Below are 16,217 nucleotides of genomic sequence, written 5' to 3' on the forward strand. Positions count from 1 at the left end.
TTTATAGTATATGACATTTTGAAAAAGGCAAAACTATAGGAACCATAGGAATAGATTGGTCGGTGGTTGCCAGGGTCTGGGTGGACCACAAAGGGACATAGGGGAACGCAAGGATGAAGAAACTATATCTTAATTATGGTGATGGTTACACATTTGTCAAAACTCCCACAAGCAAAAACTAAAAAGTGAATTTTTACCGAAGTTAAATTACACTTTAATTTCTTTAAAAAACAAAAAGTAGATTGGTGGTTATCAAGGGCTCAGAGAAGGGAGGAATGGGGAGAGACTGATTAATGGGTAAGGGGTTGATTTTGGAGTGAGAAATGTTTTGGAATGAGATAGAGGTGATGGTTGCACAGCATAGTAATGTAGTAAATGCCACTGAATTGTTCCTTTCTAAATGCTTAATTTTAAGTTATATGAATTTCACTAAAAAAAAGTATTAAAAGTTCTAAAAAAAAAAAAAAATGCAGGCTCCTGCCTGCCTTTCTATTCAACAAATTCCTGTCTGGAGGCATTCATTGTGGGGTGAGATGTGAATCAGCTATTTTTCCTCTCTGGCCTCAGTCCCCACGTACCTGTCATGTACCTGAGGAAAAGCAGGTCAAGAGGGACACATTATAAAGCAATCTCTGGTCATGGAGGATTAAGGAATTTAAAGGACCACCTCCTTACCAATTAAGATGTAATGTCCTTGTGCCATTATGATTCTCAACTTTCAGAAGAGAAAACTGAGTCTCAAAGATCAAGTGGTTTGCCCAAGGTGGATCTGATCACCAGCAGACCAACCCCAGGACCTGAGCTCTTAAACACCACACCATAAGGGAGTGCTCACTTCTCTTCTGTAGATGAGGATACTGAAGTTCCAAGAGGTTACACAAGGTGAGGAAGTTGCAAAGCCTAGGGATCAATCAGGACCACTGAGCATCTTGTGTCCTTTCTCTAGGAGACAGGAACCTATGGCTTGGTTGTTCATTCTCTCCTTGCCTCCCACCAAGGAGGAGTTGGGAGCCACTCACCTCAGCCCCAACACCATCTCCCATCTTTGCAGAATCCCCAGAGTAAACCCAGGGAATCTAAGGACGCCAATTTCTCATCATAACACCACACATAAGTTGGGGGAGTCATCACACTCACCCACATCCAATCCCCTCCAGTGGGCTCAGAGAACACCCCCTACGCTACCCCAGGAAGCCTTCGCCAGCTCCTCATGACAGCACACATCCAGGAGACACAGAATCTAAAAAACAAAGTACAAACTTTATTTTGTTTCTTTATAAAGGCACAGTGGCCTCTTGGTTTTTCCCCCCACTTTCTTAACAAAATATAATAGCTTCTCCTTGAACACAAAGACCTCAAAATTGTAAAAAAAAAACAAAACTAAAACCAAAAAAGAACCAACAACAAACAAAACAAAAAGAGAAAGACAAAGACTTTTTTGGGGTGGAAGATGGGAAACCTGGAGGGAGAGGTGGGGGCCGGACAGTGGTGGAGAGTGGCGATTCCTAGTGCTGAGACAGGGAGGGGAGGGAAGAAGGGCAGCAGCAAACCCCAACCGAGAAGCAACGGAGACCCCCGGACCCCGAGAGCCCCGACCCAGCCAGACCCCCAACCCGTGTAAGTGCTTAAAGGAGAAAGAACACCAAAAAGAGGAGGGAAGGGGGAATTAAAAACTGACGGTCATAGGGCTGGCTCTGGGGAGGGCAGAAATACCTTGGGGTTTTGTTTGATTTTCCCTGTTCTTAAAAACATGTTTCAATGAAAAAATGCTTTTTGGCGAGAGAGGCCAGGCACCTCCATGTCCGCTTCCCCAGCCTCCGGGGCCGAGGCCCAGCCCCAGGTGTCCCGGTGCTGCCACGCGCTCCTGCCGCCCCAGCCCCGGACCTCGGGTTGGGTGGCTTCACTCAAAGGTCGATTTACAGTATTGAAAAAGAGGTCATAAAAGAGACCCAAATGATGCCGTAATTTTGTAAAAATTCCTCACTCGTTCACCCTCATGTCTCCCAGTTGCTGCCCCGCCCCCTCCAGCCCCCAGAAGGGAGAGGAGGGCTGGGGGGTGGTCAGGGAAGACCCCCGTTCCCCACTGGCTCCTCCCGGCTCTGGTCCATGGCGTCGCTGTCCGAGGCCTCCGAATCGGAGGCGGTGTCGGAGGCGTGGGCCTCGGGGCAGTTGCGGACCGGCTTCACGATGACGGCTCGACGCTGCTCCTCCTCCTGCTCCTGCCTTTCCTGGGTGCCCTCGATGTGCTGAATCGCCTGGCGGAGAAGCTGCCATGAGGATGGCGGGGCCATGTGGACAGCCACCATCTCCCCCACCACCCACACCCCCCCCAGAAAGGTCCAGAAGCAAGCCTGGCAAAGCAGGGGCAGCCTGCCAGAGTCAGGAGAAACAAACTTCAGAAGCCCTCTGCTGAGCTGAAAAAGACTTGGAGGGGAGACAGTGCCCAGCTGCGTGAAGTCACAAGCTTCTTACACTCACTTATATATTTCAAAGCCTGCCTGTTGGCTTATGGAAGATCTCTGTTATAAATTTTATTATTCAATTTTTCGGGTTTACGTGCAACTCAAGTTCCAGGGGTTGATGGCCTTTATTCTGTTTGGGCGTTTTGGGTTAATTGTTTCTTTGCAATGTTGTTGGGCCTCCCAAGAGGTCTCTGCCCCAGGCTGGGCACAATAGTGACTTCAGGTTCGACCTTCAGAGCTGACAGTGAAGCCAGGCTTCACTGCCACCCAACCGGTCACTGCCCCCTCCACCCCCATCCCAGGTCCTGGACCAACCCAAGAGCTGGATGCAGGAACTCTGAAAGCAGGGGCTCCGGGAACAAAGGACCCCCCTCAGCAAATGCCACGTGGAGAGAAGGAATGGGGTCTTCCGGGCCATCCAGTCCCCCCTCTCTGCCCCTCACCCCAGATGCAGAGATGGAGACCCATCTGGCTTCCAGACTTCCTCCCCACAAAGCTCAAGCTCTGTCTCAATCCCCGCCAGTCGCCCACTTTCTTATCTCCCCACAAAGGGCCCATTCCCAGAGGACGACCCCCCACGTGTTGCCCCCTCCCCAAGCCAGGTACCTGCACAATGGTGTCCAGATTTTGCCGGGATGTTGAAACAGAGTTGATGACCGAGGAGGGGCCCATGGTGACGACATTGATGTGGTGGGAGGGAGGGGGCGCTGGCGCCGGCACGATCACCGTGGGGTGGTGGGTAGGGGCTGGAGTGGGCAGAAGCTGCAAGACAGAGGCCCTCAGTCTTTCTACGAAGGTTCTGGGAGCTGCCCCTTCCCTTCTGTCCGCCACAGAGGGTGTGGGACGGCCCTCCAAAACCATCTCCCTCTGCCCACTTCCTGGAGAGCCTCCACCAATCACCCCGGCCCATCGGCCTCCTTCACTCGCTGGGGGCTGTCCAGTTTGTGACCCCTCCCACCCCTCTTATTTTAAGAATGAAGAAAACGTGGCCTGGAGAGGGGCTTTAGGCTGTCTAAGACTGCATGGCCCTTCCCTCTCCAGAGCCAAGCCAGCACTTCACATCTAACAAATACAGTGGTGGTCGGGAGTTCAGACTGAATTTAGATGGCCAGGGTCCAAATCCTTGCCCCAAACTGCTGAGGATACTGGGTGTGTTACTGAACTTTTCTGTGCCTCCAGTTCCTTATCAGTAAATAGGAGTAATAACAGCTCAGGCCTCAAAGGGCTACAACAAGGATTCAATGGAATAATGTATGCAAGACACCTGGAAGCCAGGAACATCTGCATTACCATCATTTAGGCCCGGGGTCCACCCTGCTAGACACCCAGAGGCACCAACATTGAGTCTGAGAGCCCTGGCCCAGGCCCAGGCCCAAACTGCCCCTCCAGGCACCTCCTGCTCACCTGGGTCCGCAGGTGCTGCTGTTCCCGCTCCAGCTTCTCCTGGTGCAGCAGCCGCACCTGCTCCTGCTGCTGTTGCAGCTGCACCTGCTGTGCGATCACCTTGAGCTTTTCCGGGTACATGTGGGCCTCCAGCGAGCGCACCTGAGGGTGGAACGGCAGGCTCAGGGGTAGGACCCAGGCCACACCCTGGCGCCTCCCCCAGCTCGGGGCCCACAGACTGCTGAGGTCGGCCTCCCTGCCACCCTCGGGGTGGAGACCAAAGTCCTGACCGTAGCCAGCCAGGCCCGCCCTGACTCTGCTCCCCTCCCGTGCAGCCCCCCTCATGCCATGCTCCCTCCCTGCCTGCCTCCAGCCCCAGGCCTTTGCCCATGCTGTTCTCTCTGCCTGGAGCACCCTTCTCCCCTCTCTGCCTGGTCAGCGGTGAGACTCACCCTCCCACCCTCGGCTCAGGTCACTTCCACAGAGAAGCTATGGGGCGGCCCATCTGGAACCAGCCCAGGTCCCCCTCCTGATGCCCACCCATCCGGTGTGGCCTTTATCACAGCTGCATAATTACGATGTGAGAGCCATTGACTCATCTCTCCCCAGGCAGACGGTGACCCCCAAGGACTGGGACCTGTCTGGTTTGCTCCCCACTGGACACCCCTCTCCTAGGCCTGGCACAAAGCAGGAGCTCCCGTAAATAACAGGAGAAAAGGAAGAGAGCTGGACAGCATCCCCCACCTGCCCGCCCACCTGCCTCACCTGCTCCTCCAGCATCATGCGCACCGAGCGCTCCTTGTCCAGCTGCTGCCGCAGCTCGATCATCTCCCGCCGCAGGTCCTCCGCCTTCTCATCCTCCCAGATGTCTGGTGAGCCGATGCCCTCGTCCTTGTCCTCTGCCCGCCGCCGCTTGGGGGATGAGCCGCTCAGCTCCTGAGGACCCCAAGGGGTCGGTGAGTGTGCTGTGACACTGCATACACCACCACCACCACCACCACCACCACCGGGAGTGGGGCTGGGAAGCTCCATCACAGCCCCCCAAAGCTGTCAAACCCAGGTGCACCGGCACTGGGGAGCCCCAGCGTGCAAATCCACCAGACAGCCAAGGCTGGGAAAGGAGGCAGAATGCACTTGCTTCCCAAAAGTCACCCAGTTCCTTCCAGAGCCCACTCCACTGCACTTGACCCTGGCTAAATCAGGGCCTGGGCAGGAACTCAAGTGCCAGAAGTAGGCAGGTCAGTGGGTAAGAAGGGACCCACAGCCACATCACAGTCCCAAGCCAGTGGTTGGGCCCGGACACGCCCATGTCAGTGAGAGGGAACCAGGAGGAGGGCAGGGCGCTACCTGGATAAAGCGCTTGAGCTGTGTGTTCTGCTGCAGAAGCCTGGTCTTCTCCTGCTCCAGGGAGAAGATATATTCGGCCGTTTGCTGGAGAATGGCTGCCTGAGGGCAGGAGGGACAGACAAATCAGGGACCCTGGCTGACAGTGTTTTCCGAATCTCCCTGCTCCAGCCCACCACCTCCTCCAGGAAGTCCTCCTGGCACTTGCCCACCTTGCTGAGCTTCTCTCCATCTGTGTGGGGGATGAGGGTCTTGAGGGACTGGAACCCCGCGTTGATGCTCTGCATGCGCCTCCGCTCGTTGCTGTTAGCAATCTCCCGCCGAATCCGCCGCTCCTGGTCCCGCTGAGTCTCAGGGGTCAATGGAATGTTGGCAAGGCTGCGGGGAGGACAGGGCCAGGCTCAGGCTGGGCGCCCTCCATGCCCTGCCCCCAGGGGCCCCTGTCTTTACAATTCATCTCCAGAGGGGCCTAAGTGTAACAGGCATCCCTCCCACTACAGAAGATACCAGCTCTGTCTGATGCTTACACCCCCAGTAGATCGGGAGCTGATGGAGTAGCGTGCTCTGGGATGCCTGGGTGTCAAAATAAGCATGCAGACCCCAGGTCCCGAGCCCAGTGTCTGGCCAGCAGGTCTGAGTGGGGCCCAGAAACCCACATGGCTAAGAATCCCTGTGATTCTGATGCAGGTGGCCTCAGGTGATAATCAGAGACACCTGCTCTTGGGACACCTCTGAGCTCCTTGCTATGCACCTAGACCCCCTCCTTCAAGGTCGCAGGCTTGAGGACTGAGGGAGATGTCCCTCCTCCCTTCCCACCCCCACAGCCACGAGCTACTACGTAAGCCCCCAGCCTGGACCCAGACCCTGAGCTAAGGCTTCAAAGACAAGACAGGTACCACTCACTCCAGGAAGAGGACCCGGCCAACCTCCCCTGGGGACAGTTCTCCCTGAAGCCCACCCATCCCAAAAGGCAAGCCCATCCTGTGCCAGAGAATCGAGGCTCCCAGCATGCAGTAGGCGATGTTATTGCATATTATGTGATTGCATCTTGCAGGAGCGGCAGCCAGTGGGGTGAGAGAGAAGGCAGCGAGCGGTAGGGGGCGAGGCTGCCTGCCGAGAGGCACTGGCAGGAGGCAGAGACGGCAGCAGGGCCTGTGGGCCTAACGCCACTGCTCCCGAGAGGTGGGCCTGTGTGTGGCCTGGAGGAGGCATGCTCCCCTTCCAGGCCCTCTCCTGCAACTCCCCCGCCCCTGAACTGATGGCTTCCAGATGCTGGGCTCCCAGAAGAGGCCACCAGCCCCACCCAAAGCCACAGCCCTGGCTTCTTCCTGAGGGGCCCTCCTGGGGTGACCTGGTCCAGGCCTGGGCCAAGAGAGCTCACACCTCTGGGTCTAGGAGAATGGGAAAAGGATTCTGGGCAGCCTTGTTCCATTGGTGGGGGAGCCTGGGCTCAAAGAGGTAGGTGCCCAGGCCCCCATGCCCATCCCTAGGCAAAAAGGAGTTTGCTTGGAAACCTAGGAGAGGAGCACATCTGTAACAGCTAGATACAACCAAGGCCTTGCTGGCCCCCCAGCCTGCCCCACCTGTGCCCCCTCAGCTCCCTGAGGGACCCTAAACTCGCTCTTGCCCCCTCCTGGGTCTCTGCCTCCTCTCCCCACAGAGAGGGTGGTCCGCTGGGGGTGGGCTGGGAGCAGGGTCCACATGAGCCGCTGCTGGGTGTCTGAAGCCCTGTCCTCCACCAGCACCCCCAGCATCTCCCTGGGACCCTCCCCAAGATACAGTTCCCTCACAGCACTGGAAAGGTGGCCGACGACCCCTATTTACAAATGAGACTTAGGGCTCAGAGTGGGAGGGACACAATTTTAGGGTCAGACAGCTGGGCATCTGGCTCCCCCACTTCTGGGCCAGGGGCACCTCCCTTCTGTCAGTTTCCCTGCCCCTACAGTGGGGGTGATGGTGAAAAGGGGAGGATGCAGGTCAGAGACCTGATACACAGTGGCTTGCCTACCCCTTTGCAGGCGGGGTGGGGTGGGGGTGGGGGGGTTGGGGGTGGATCAGAACTGAGTCCAGGTTCCTGGGTCTGGCTGGCAGTGCCCTCCAGACCCTCTGCGGCAGGTGGATTAAAGACATGGGGAGGGGGGACTTCCCTCGTGGTCCAGTGGTTGAGACTCTGCACTTCCACTGCACGGTGCACGGGTTTGATCCCTGGTCGGGGAACTAGGATCCCACATGCCACACAGCACAGCCAAAAAAAAAAAAAAAAACTGTAAAGACACAGGGAGAAATATCCTTAGGAAGCCAAGCCACTGAGTGACTGAGATCTGTCTGGGAGCTTCCCCATCCCTGCCCTGGGGAGATACAGGGAGAGACCGCCCCCCCCCCCACTTATCCCACCCCTGGGTACTCCCTGGTGATGCCCACAGGCCAGAGCTGACCAGAGTGGTAAGGGGTCAAAAAGGAGACCCACCTCCAGCCCTGGGTCACCCTGAGTGCTGGCCCTTCCAGAAGGCCCACCTGGAGACCCTAGCAATAGAGTTACTGTTTTAACCTGGTGGTCTCGTGGTTAGGACTTGGCACTTTCATTTGGTGGGCTGGGGTTCAATCCCTGGTTGGGGAACTAATATCCTACAAGCCAAGGGACATGGCCAAAAGAATAAAATAAAATAAAATATAAAAAAGTCTTGAGTTCTTAACGTAATGTGCTAAGGACTCACTTTGCTGGAATTTTCTCACTGAACCATCTCAATCTTCCTCTGAGTTAAGCGGCCTTATGGCATGAGGACACTGACGCTTGGGAAAGGAACAGCTACAGTAAGCACTGGGGCTGGGACTTGAACCCTGATCCCAGAGCCCTGCTCTTACCCACAGGGCAGAGTGGGCTCTGCACCATCCCTCAGAGCCGGACACCCCGAGAGACAGGTGACAGTCACCCCTGTAGAAAGGATTGAGCATGGGTGTGCACTGCCATCAGGTTAGCTCTTACTATCACTCACAGAACTTTTTATATTTTTCCCTGTCTGACTACCATGGACATCCAGTTGGGTGGCTGCGTGGCAATGAGGAATCTAGGGTTTGGGGAGGGGAAGTGACATGTCCAAGGTCAGGCAGCCACACCAGGGCACCACAGGCACCTGCAGGAGCCAAAACGAATGCTCTCCTCTGCCACCCAGGGGTGGCACCCTCTACTGAGGGCTCACACATAACCCTGCTTCCCAGAGCCCTGTGTGGCCTCAAGAGGCAGCGCCCTGGCCCTCCTGACAAATGGTGGGACAGGACGAGGCCCAGAAGTGAAGTGACTTGCCCAAGATCACACCATGAGAGCGGGCATAGCAGGGTACAGCTGCAACGCACCTCCTGCACTTCCCAGCCCCCAAGTCCCACCAACTCCCCAGGCTGAAGCCAGAACTCAACACCCACTGCCCCCCACCACTGCCGCAGCCCCACCAGCCAGCTCATCTGCCCATGAAACCTCAGCCCAGGGAAGCCAACGTTCAGCCCCTCCCTTCTCTCCAGGATGCCCACGAGCTTGGGAGACACCAAAGGAGACCACAGGGCCCCAGGCCTGAAGGCCCCAGCCCAGAAGTTCCCAGAAGGAAGGGGCCTGGCGTCCAGGCAGGGAGAAAGGGCCTCCTCATCCTAGCTCTTCCGAATGTTCTATCCTGTCCGCTTTACCACCAAGTCCCTCAGCCCAGCCTCCTGGTTCAGGAACCAGCTGCTGGTTAACCTAGTACAGACTTAAGTCCCAGAAAACAGACTTCACCCCAAAGCCACAGTTCCTCATAGGGACTTAGGCTGCCACCAAGGCCAACTCACCTAAATAGCCCTGGAAGTTTCTTTAATAGAATGCAGACTAACCAGGGGTCCTGATGAGTGGAATCATGGCCATCCAGGGGTTCCTATACAGGATGGCTAATTACCATTTCTAGCTGCTACTCTACTAGATAAAGTGGATTTTTCTGCAAACGCCTGAAAGTTTCTTACATTTCTTTCTGAGTTTTGCAGAAGTAAACATGATTTACAGTAATTGTAAGGTCCTCCACCTCCTTCATATCAACTTCAGACCCACCCAGGTGAGCAGTGAGGCCTGGTCCACAGATGCTCTCTCTTACTTGTCTCCCTCCCTGAGAGCCTCAGCAAGCCAGTCTCCTGGGGCTGGGCAGCCAATGGCCAAGGAACTGTTTGCATACCAGCCTCCAGTGCCAAGACCAGAGCTGCCACCCCCTCTACCTGGGTGCCCCCAAGACATCCCCCGGAATAATGCCCACATCCCAACCAGAGGCTCAAGGGCAGGAAGCCGGCTCTTCAATTCTAGATCCAGATCTGTACCTGTTCCTCCTGCCTAGCCCAAGGGCAAACTGGTATCCCCTAATCCCCACACACCCCTGCCCAGCTCCAGCCTCAAATTAGCCACTGAGAACTCTCATTTCACACTGCCCCGAAGTCACTCACACACCCACCACTCGATGCCTACACAGTCAGAGATGGGAAAACCCACACAGGGTTTCTCCCATACCCCAAAAGGAAGACAGGAGGAAGACGACCCTCTCATCAAGGATGCCCAAGGCCCCCATCCTTCTCTCTGCAGCAGGTACTGAAGCAGCCCAGGGCCCTTGCCCATCCCCACTGCTTCTATCCATACACCCTGCCCTCAGTCCCAGAACAAACCACGTCCAGGTTGTTCCCATCAGAAACACCCCCTTCCCACAGCTTCTCCAGCCCCTCAGAGGGAGCCCTGCACTGGGTTCAAGTGGAAACTCCAGCCCTGCCACTTACTAGCTGTGGAACCCCAAGCTTAGCCACTTAGTCTCTCAAAGCCTCAGTTTCCCCATCTATAAAACAGGGGAATACTGCCTTACTTCATAGGGTCGTGGTGAAGTTTAAAAGAAATGGAGGAAAAAAAATAAGGGAGACAGACTGAGGATAACAGGATGCCTTGTTTTTTCAGAGTTTGTACCCAGGATCCCAGGAGAACCCATGGCTCTAAGGAAACTGACTTGTCCTGTAGCACCATGAGACTTCCAGCTCTTAGAACAGGAGCAAGTTCTCGTTCATTGTGGTGTCCTCAATCCCAGCACGAAGTAGTTTCCTCATAAATACCAGATCAGGGACCCAACACACTCCAAAGTCCCTAATTGTTCTCTAACTCCTTCTGAGGAGAGATGGTCTCTTTCCCCCCTATGGCAGGCAGTAGGTAAACTCTTTAACACCACCATGCTCCTGCTTCTAAGAATCTGAGTGCCACTTAATAGCTACCAGGCACTTTCCACACACATGGCCAAACTTCACAGGTGCTCCATTTTACGGGAGGCTGAGAGCAGTTAGGCAACATGTCCAAAACCACACAGCTTATGTGCGTGCCACTGTCGGGTACGGCCTCCCGCTGTACGGTACTGTCCCCTCGGGGAGACTGAGGAGAGAAGCAGGGAGCCCTGCTAGTCACTGAGGGATGAAGCAAAGTCCACCAGCCTGAGAAGCGAGTATATCCGGCCAGAAGGCCCCACCCAACCCACACTCAATCCTACCTCACCAGGCAGCTCCTCCTGAAAATGAAAAAACCCAGAGGCCCCAAATCCACACCCAGTGCATGGGCTGACAACTGTCTCACAGCTGGACAAGCTGAGTAGTCCCCGTGCCCAACCCTGGGGCACTTGGTCCCTAAGGGACTGCTGGACTCCTCTGAAGGAGGGCTTGAAAGAGGAACAGGTCAAGCTGGAGTCCTAGGGGGCCGAGAGAGAACGCGGCCAAGGCCCAGGCCTGGCAACCAGAGGGTCCTATGGTACCAAGCCTGCCTGGGATCAGGCCCAGAATGTCCACTCCAGCATCTGGGGCAGCTCAACCCACCTCCTTACTGCCCAGGCACCCTCTGAGCAATCAGCAGCTCAGGGTAAGAGCAGGGCTCTGGGATCAGAGTTCAAGTCCCGGCCCCACCACTTGCCCTACCTGTTCCTTCCCAAACCTATCCTCCACCCACACAGAAATCATAAAGCCACTTTACTCAGGGGAAGATTGTGACAATTCAGTGAGAAAAATCTCGCAAAACGAATCCCTACAATGCATTATGTGCTCCAGAATTTTTTTTTCTTTCCACTTATTACAGCTAAGCCCTCCAGGTAGTCTTTAGGGAAGGGCCAACACTCAAGGTGGTGCTGCTGACTGCCCACCACCTTGAACTTAAGAGTAGTTAAGGTGGGAGCCCTGGTGTGTGCGGGAGGCGGGGGTGGGTGAGGGGTGTTGGGGGTGTATACGTGTGCAGCAACCTTCCCCCAACCTGGTTTCTGCAGCCCCTGGTGTCGACCAGCCTGGGCCACACCGCCTGCGGCTCCTCCTCCCTCAATCCCCGCCTTGCCTGCCCAGGACCGCAGAGCACGTGGCCCCAGACCTGGGGAGCCATTTCGCTCCTAAAGTAGCACGGCAGGAAAAGGGCCACAGGTCCCAAACTTGGACCCGCAGAGAACAACCCACGCAGTATCGCCGTCCCGCAGGTTGTGTTCAATATGCAGATGCCCAGGCCCTTCTCCTAGCGATCGGAATTGCGGGCGTGTGCATTTTAACAACTGTTCAGGGCGATTCCGCTAACCCATAACTCTTCGGTAAAGGGTATATCTGGAGCAACCCGGGCCAAACTAAGAAAGTGCCTCCTGAGGAAGGCTACGGATCTCGGACCACCCATCTACCCACCCACCCAGCCTGCCGGGCAACCGGACGCTTTCGGTTTATGGCTGGGGGGAGGGGCACGAGATCAGAAAGTTTGCAGCGGAGACCCACGTGCGGCGGGCAGCGGCCTGGTGAGGCTAGGGGCGACCTCTGATGCCCCTCCCCCCAAAAGCCCCGCACCCGGCCTGCCTCGCCCACCCCGCCCGCGGGGTCAGAGCTTTGTGCGGGTAAAGCGTGGCCCAGGCACGCCTACAACTCCCACAATGCCGCAGCGACGCGGCACGGAGAACTACTGCTCCCGCGAGGCGACGCGCTGAGGTCCGCCTACTCCAAGAGGGCTGCAGAGTCACGTCCAGGCCTCGCTAGTAAACAGCGCCCGGGCGCGGGAGGCAAGCTAGCGAGTGGCCGCCAACGTGCCCGGGTCCACGGCGCTCCCGGAGGGCCGCGCCGGCCCCTCGGGTCCCGCCCACTCCCGCACCCCGACTCCAGCACGCCCCCCCGACCCCGCTGCAGCCGCTCCCTGCAAACACTCACACCACCCGGCTCCCCGCCCGCCCCCCCCCGCGCTTGGAGCCGCGGCTTAGCTGCATTGTAGCCGTCCGCGCCGCGGCCCCACGCGCGCCCCCGGCCCCCCAGACCCCCTTGCAGGGGGCGCCCAGAGAGAGCGATGAAGGAGGGAGAGGAAGGAAGCCGCCGCAGGAGGGGGGAGGAGGAAGCGAGGGGGGGGAAAGCCACCAGCACCAAGCATGGCCGGGACTGCTGCAGAACCACGTGGGTCTGTTTGCAATTTACAAACGTCGCGACTCGCCCGCCTGCAGCGGACAAAAGTGACCGGGGCCGCTGGGGGCCCCCACGTTCAGAGGGAGGAGGGTCCCCGAGCGGCCCAAGCCTGGCGCGCAGGGCTGCAGCCACCCCCGCGGCTAAGAAAGGCGAGAGGGTCCGCGGCGCGGGCCATGCGTGCGCACACGCGCGCCTGCCGAGGCGGACTAGCCGGGGGCTGCAATCGTGGGAAGGGGGTGAGGGGGAGGAGGAGTACACACCTACAGAGCCCTCCTATCACTTCTTTCTCTGTTTTCCTGAAATGTTGCAAAGAGGGCACCTTCTGAGTGGGCACCATGAAATACTCCATAGCGATCGGCCCCCCTCCTCTGCACGAGCCAGGTCCCGCGGTCCGCCGGAGAATACAAGATGGAAATCCGAATCAAAGGGCAGCGCCGGACGGAGGTGCAGAATCGGCCGGTCCCAGATGCTGGCTGCGGCGGCGGCGAGGGGAGGGAGGCGGGCGGGAGGGGCGGGAGGGAGGTCTCTCCGGCCTGCCTCCCCGGGCGTGTGTATGTGTGTGTGTGTGTGTGTGTGTGTGTGTGTGTGTGTGTGTGTGTGTGTGTGTGTGTGTGTGTGTGTGTGTGTGTGTGCAGCTGATCAGATGTCTGTTTCAAGGCGGGAAACAGCTGGTGAAAACTCAGCACTCCCCCGGCCTCCTTCCGCGGAGTAAGGAATTGCATGTAAACAAAGGACTATTTGCAGCGCCCCCCAGGGCGGCGCGAGGCCCGGGCGAGAGGGGCGCTGGCCCCCGCGGGCGAGTGGTAGCCAGGGTCTGCGCGCCTCCCCACGAGTTCCGGGTGCGGGGGCCGCGGGCGGGCTTGAAGGGCGCGGCGTGAATGGAGCGAGCTGCGGCCGAGCTACATGCGCCACTATGGGTGATGAGGTCCATCAGCTGACAGGTTGGCAAGCGTAGCAAAAAAAAAAAAAAAAAAAAAGCCAGCCACAGCGAGGAAACCCAGTCCGCGCGCCCGGGGTCCGGCGGGGACTGCTCCGTGCAGGGTCTGCGCGCTTGGCGGCCGTCGGGGGGCGGGGGTGCGCAGCTGGGCCCGGCGAAGGCGAAGGCGGCCTGAGGTGCTGCTCCGGGCTTTTTTCTTCTTCGGTTGCAACTGCACAGAGAGGAGCTGCTCTGGCGCGCTCCCTCCGAGCCCAGGGCCCCCTGGAAACTTGCGTCATAGCCACCACTTCCCACATGTAACTTGGGGCCGACTTCAGAGGCCGGCCAGCCCCCTCCCTCACTCGCTCCCTGCCTAGCTGCCCGCCACTGCCCGCCCAGCCTGGGTTCCGGAGCCTGGGAATCCCGGAGCCGGGGAGGGGAGGGCAAAGGGGGGCGCGCCGGGCGCCTCGAATCCCAGGGCTGCCTTAGGAAGCAGGGGCCCCAGCGGGGAGGGAAGGGTGGAGGCGGGCCAGGACAGCAGCGGCCCCGGAGGCGGGCTGCCAGCGCGGCTGGGAGGTTTGGTGGATGCTGCCGGGTCGCCTCCTATGCCCCCTCGCTTTACCCCTCCTCTGGGAGGCTGGACAGCAGGCGGCACGCCCTAGCTTGGCCCGGGCAGGCGAAGGCTGCATCTTCCCATTCAGGGCGAAGCCAGTGCGAGACTTGCTCCCCCGCCAGGGTGCGCTCTCTACTAGGGGTGAAGGCCTGGAGCGGGTAAGGGAGGGACGCCTTGGCGGCGAGTTCCGTCCGCCCTTCCCGCGTCCCCTCCCCTGGCTCCTGGAGGTTGGCCCCTGGCTCAGGAAGACCGCGCTTGCCTTGGAATGTCCTCCCTCCTACCCACCGCCTTTCCCAATCCCATCCGCCTTCCAGGTTCCGCCCAAATCGCGCCTCCTAATTGAAATACTGCTACTTATAACAAGGATTACTGTTATTATTAGGAAATGTTATGGTTATTAGATATTCGGAGCACCTTGTAGATGTCTGGCAGTTTTGCGTGAATATTTTCCAATCCTTAAAGTAAGCTGTCAGGCTGCTTCTGTAAGTACAGGTCCCGGACCGTGTAACATCACAGTCCCTGGGAGGCTTCACTGTTGGGACAGGAAGGATGACATCTGGGGACAACATAGGATACAGAGCCACATAACTGTGTACACTGAGCAGCGTCCACAGTGCCTGGGTGAATGAATGAACGAGAGCTGGGAGAAGCGTGTCCACCCTTTGCTCTGTCTTCTACAGAAATGCCTTGACCCAGCCTGAGCCCAGTTCCTGCGAGCACACTGTCACTCAGACTGGCCTCCCCATTTCTGCCAAAGGCGTCTTCTCATCTACAGCCCTCTGCTGTCTCAGATGCACCAACCCACACACCCCTGGCTCAGCTGCTCCTGCCCCAAGGCCTGAAATATCATCACTGCTCCCACCGCCCCACTCCAACACTCTCCCACCGCTAACCCACTTCACGGCAGTAGCACCAGAAGTCCCCAGACTCCAGGCCGTTTTCCATTCCCAGGAGGCTCTGTACACCCCTTAGTCTGATCCCTTCCCAACTCCTAATTCAGTCCACTGTGCCCTCTGGAGCCCTCAAAGGGTGTTCAGCAAAATCCCCTTTATCCTTGGTACCTGACTTTACCCCTCACCTTCTTGCTCTAAGTTAGGTGTCAGCAAACTTTTTCTATAAAGGGCGTGTAAAAGTTATTTGCATGTGGAATCTAAAATATGACACAAGTGACCATATCTAAGAAACAGAAACACACAGACATAGAGAGCAGACCTGTGGTTGCCAAAGGAGCAGGGGTGGGGAAGGAAGGACTGAGAGTTTGGGATTAGGAGATGCAAACTATTATATATAGGATGGATAAACGACAAGGTCCTACTGTATAGCACAGGGAACTATATTCAATATCCTGTGATAAACCATAATGGAAAAGAATATGAAATATATATATATAACTGAATCACTTTGCTGTACAGCAAAAATTAACTCATTGTAAATCAACTGTACTTCAATAAAATTTTTTTTTAAATATTTGTGTTAGTTTCCTATTGCTACTGTAACAAATTACCACAAACTTAGTGACTTAAAACAACACAAGGGAATTACCTGGTTGTCCAGTGGTTAGGACTCGGTGCTTTCACTGCCATGGGCCAGGGTTCAATCCCTGGTCAGGGAACTAAGATCCCAAAAGCTGCGCAGTGCAGCCAATTAAAAAAAAAATTATTCTCTGGAGGTCAGAAGTCCAAATGGGTTGTATTTGTCTGAAATCAAGGTGTCAGCAGGGCTGCACTCCTTCTGAAGGCTCTAGGGGAGAATCCCTTTCCTCACCTTTTCCAGCTTCTAGAGCCTGCCCACATTTCTTGGCTTCCTTCATCTTCAGAGTGCATCACTCCAACTTCTTCGGTCATCACATCTCCTTCTCTGACTCTGACCCCCCCACACCCTTATATGATGACCTTGGGCCCAAGCAGATAATCCAGAATAATTTCCCCAATTCAAGATCCTTAACTCAATTATATCTTCAAAGCCCCTTTTGCCATGTAAGGTAACTTATTCACAGGTTCCAGAGATTAGGACATGAACATCTTGGGGAGGTCATTTTTCTGTCTACCATACCATTCTCAGTTCA

General features: G+C 56.6%; 1 protein-coding gene and 1 long non-coding RNA gene across 2 annotated transcripts; one reads left to right on the forward strand and one right to left on the reverse strand.

The window, feature by feature from the left end:
• Positions 1-1,241: 1,241 nt before the first annotated feature.
• Positions 1,242-13,218, reverse strand: TFAP4 (transcription factor AP-4). Its single transcript, XM_004270234.3, has 7 exons — positions 12,884-13,218; positions 5,402-5,567; positions 5,193-5,291; positions 4,611-4,781; positions 3,867-4,007; positions 3,069-3,224; positions 1,242-2,255 (listed from the first exon to the last, which is right to left on the reverse strand). The coding sequence occupies exons 1-7, from the start codon at positions 12,970-12,972 to the stop codon at positions 2,061-2,063; spliced, it is 1,017 nt and encodes a 338-aa protein (XP_004270282.1). The 5' UTR covers positions 12,973-13,218; the 3' UTR covers positions 1,242-2,060.
• On the forward strand, positions 13,102-15,617 carry LOC125961485 (uncharacterized). The gene is made up of 2 exons (XR_007472239.1): positions 13,102-13,212; positions 13,259-15,617. It is a non-coding gene; the product is annotated as an uncharacterized LOC125961485 (long non-coding RNA).
• The last annotated feature ends 600 nt before the right edge of the window (positions 15,618-16,217 follow it).

The sequence above is a fragment of the Orcinus orca genome, chromosome 16 (genome assembly GCF_937001465.1).
Source record: "Orcinus orca chromosome 16, mOrcOrc1.1, whole genome shotgun sequence".
NCBI classification, from domain to species: Eukaryota; Metazoa; Chordata; class Mammalia; order Artiodactyla; family Delphinidae; genus Orcinus; species Orcinus orca.

Bases quoted from the DNA above. Each gene is read 5' to 3' on its own strand.
- TFAP4 (XM_004270234.3), bottom strand. From the start codon at position 12,972: ATGGAGTATTTCATGGTGCCCACTCAGAAGGTGCCCTCTTTGCAACAT. The intron at 5,568-12,883 runs GTGTGTACTCCT...TCCTCCCCGCAG, and splicing joins GTGATAGGAGGGCTCTGTAG to CCTTGCCAACATTCCATTGA. The intron at 3,225-3,866 runs GTGAGCAGGAGG...TCTGTCTTGCAG, and splicing joins AGCAGCACCTGCGGACCCAG to CTTCTGCCCACTCCAGCCCC.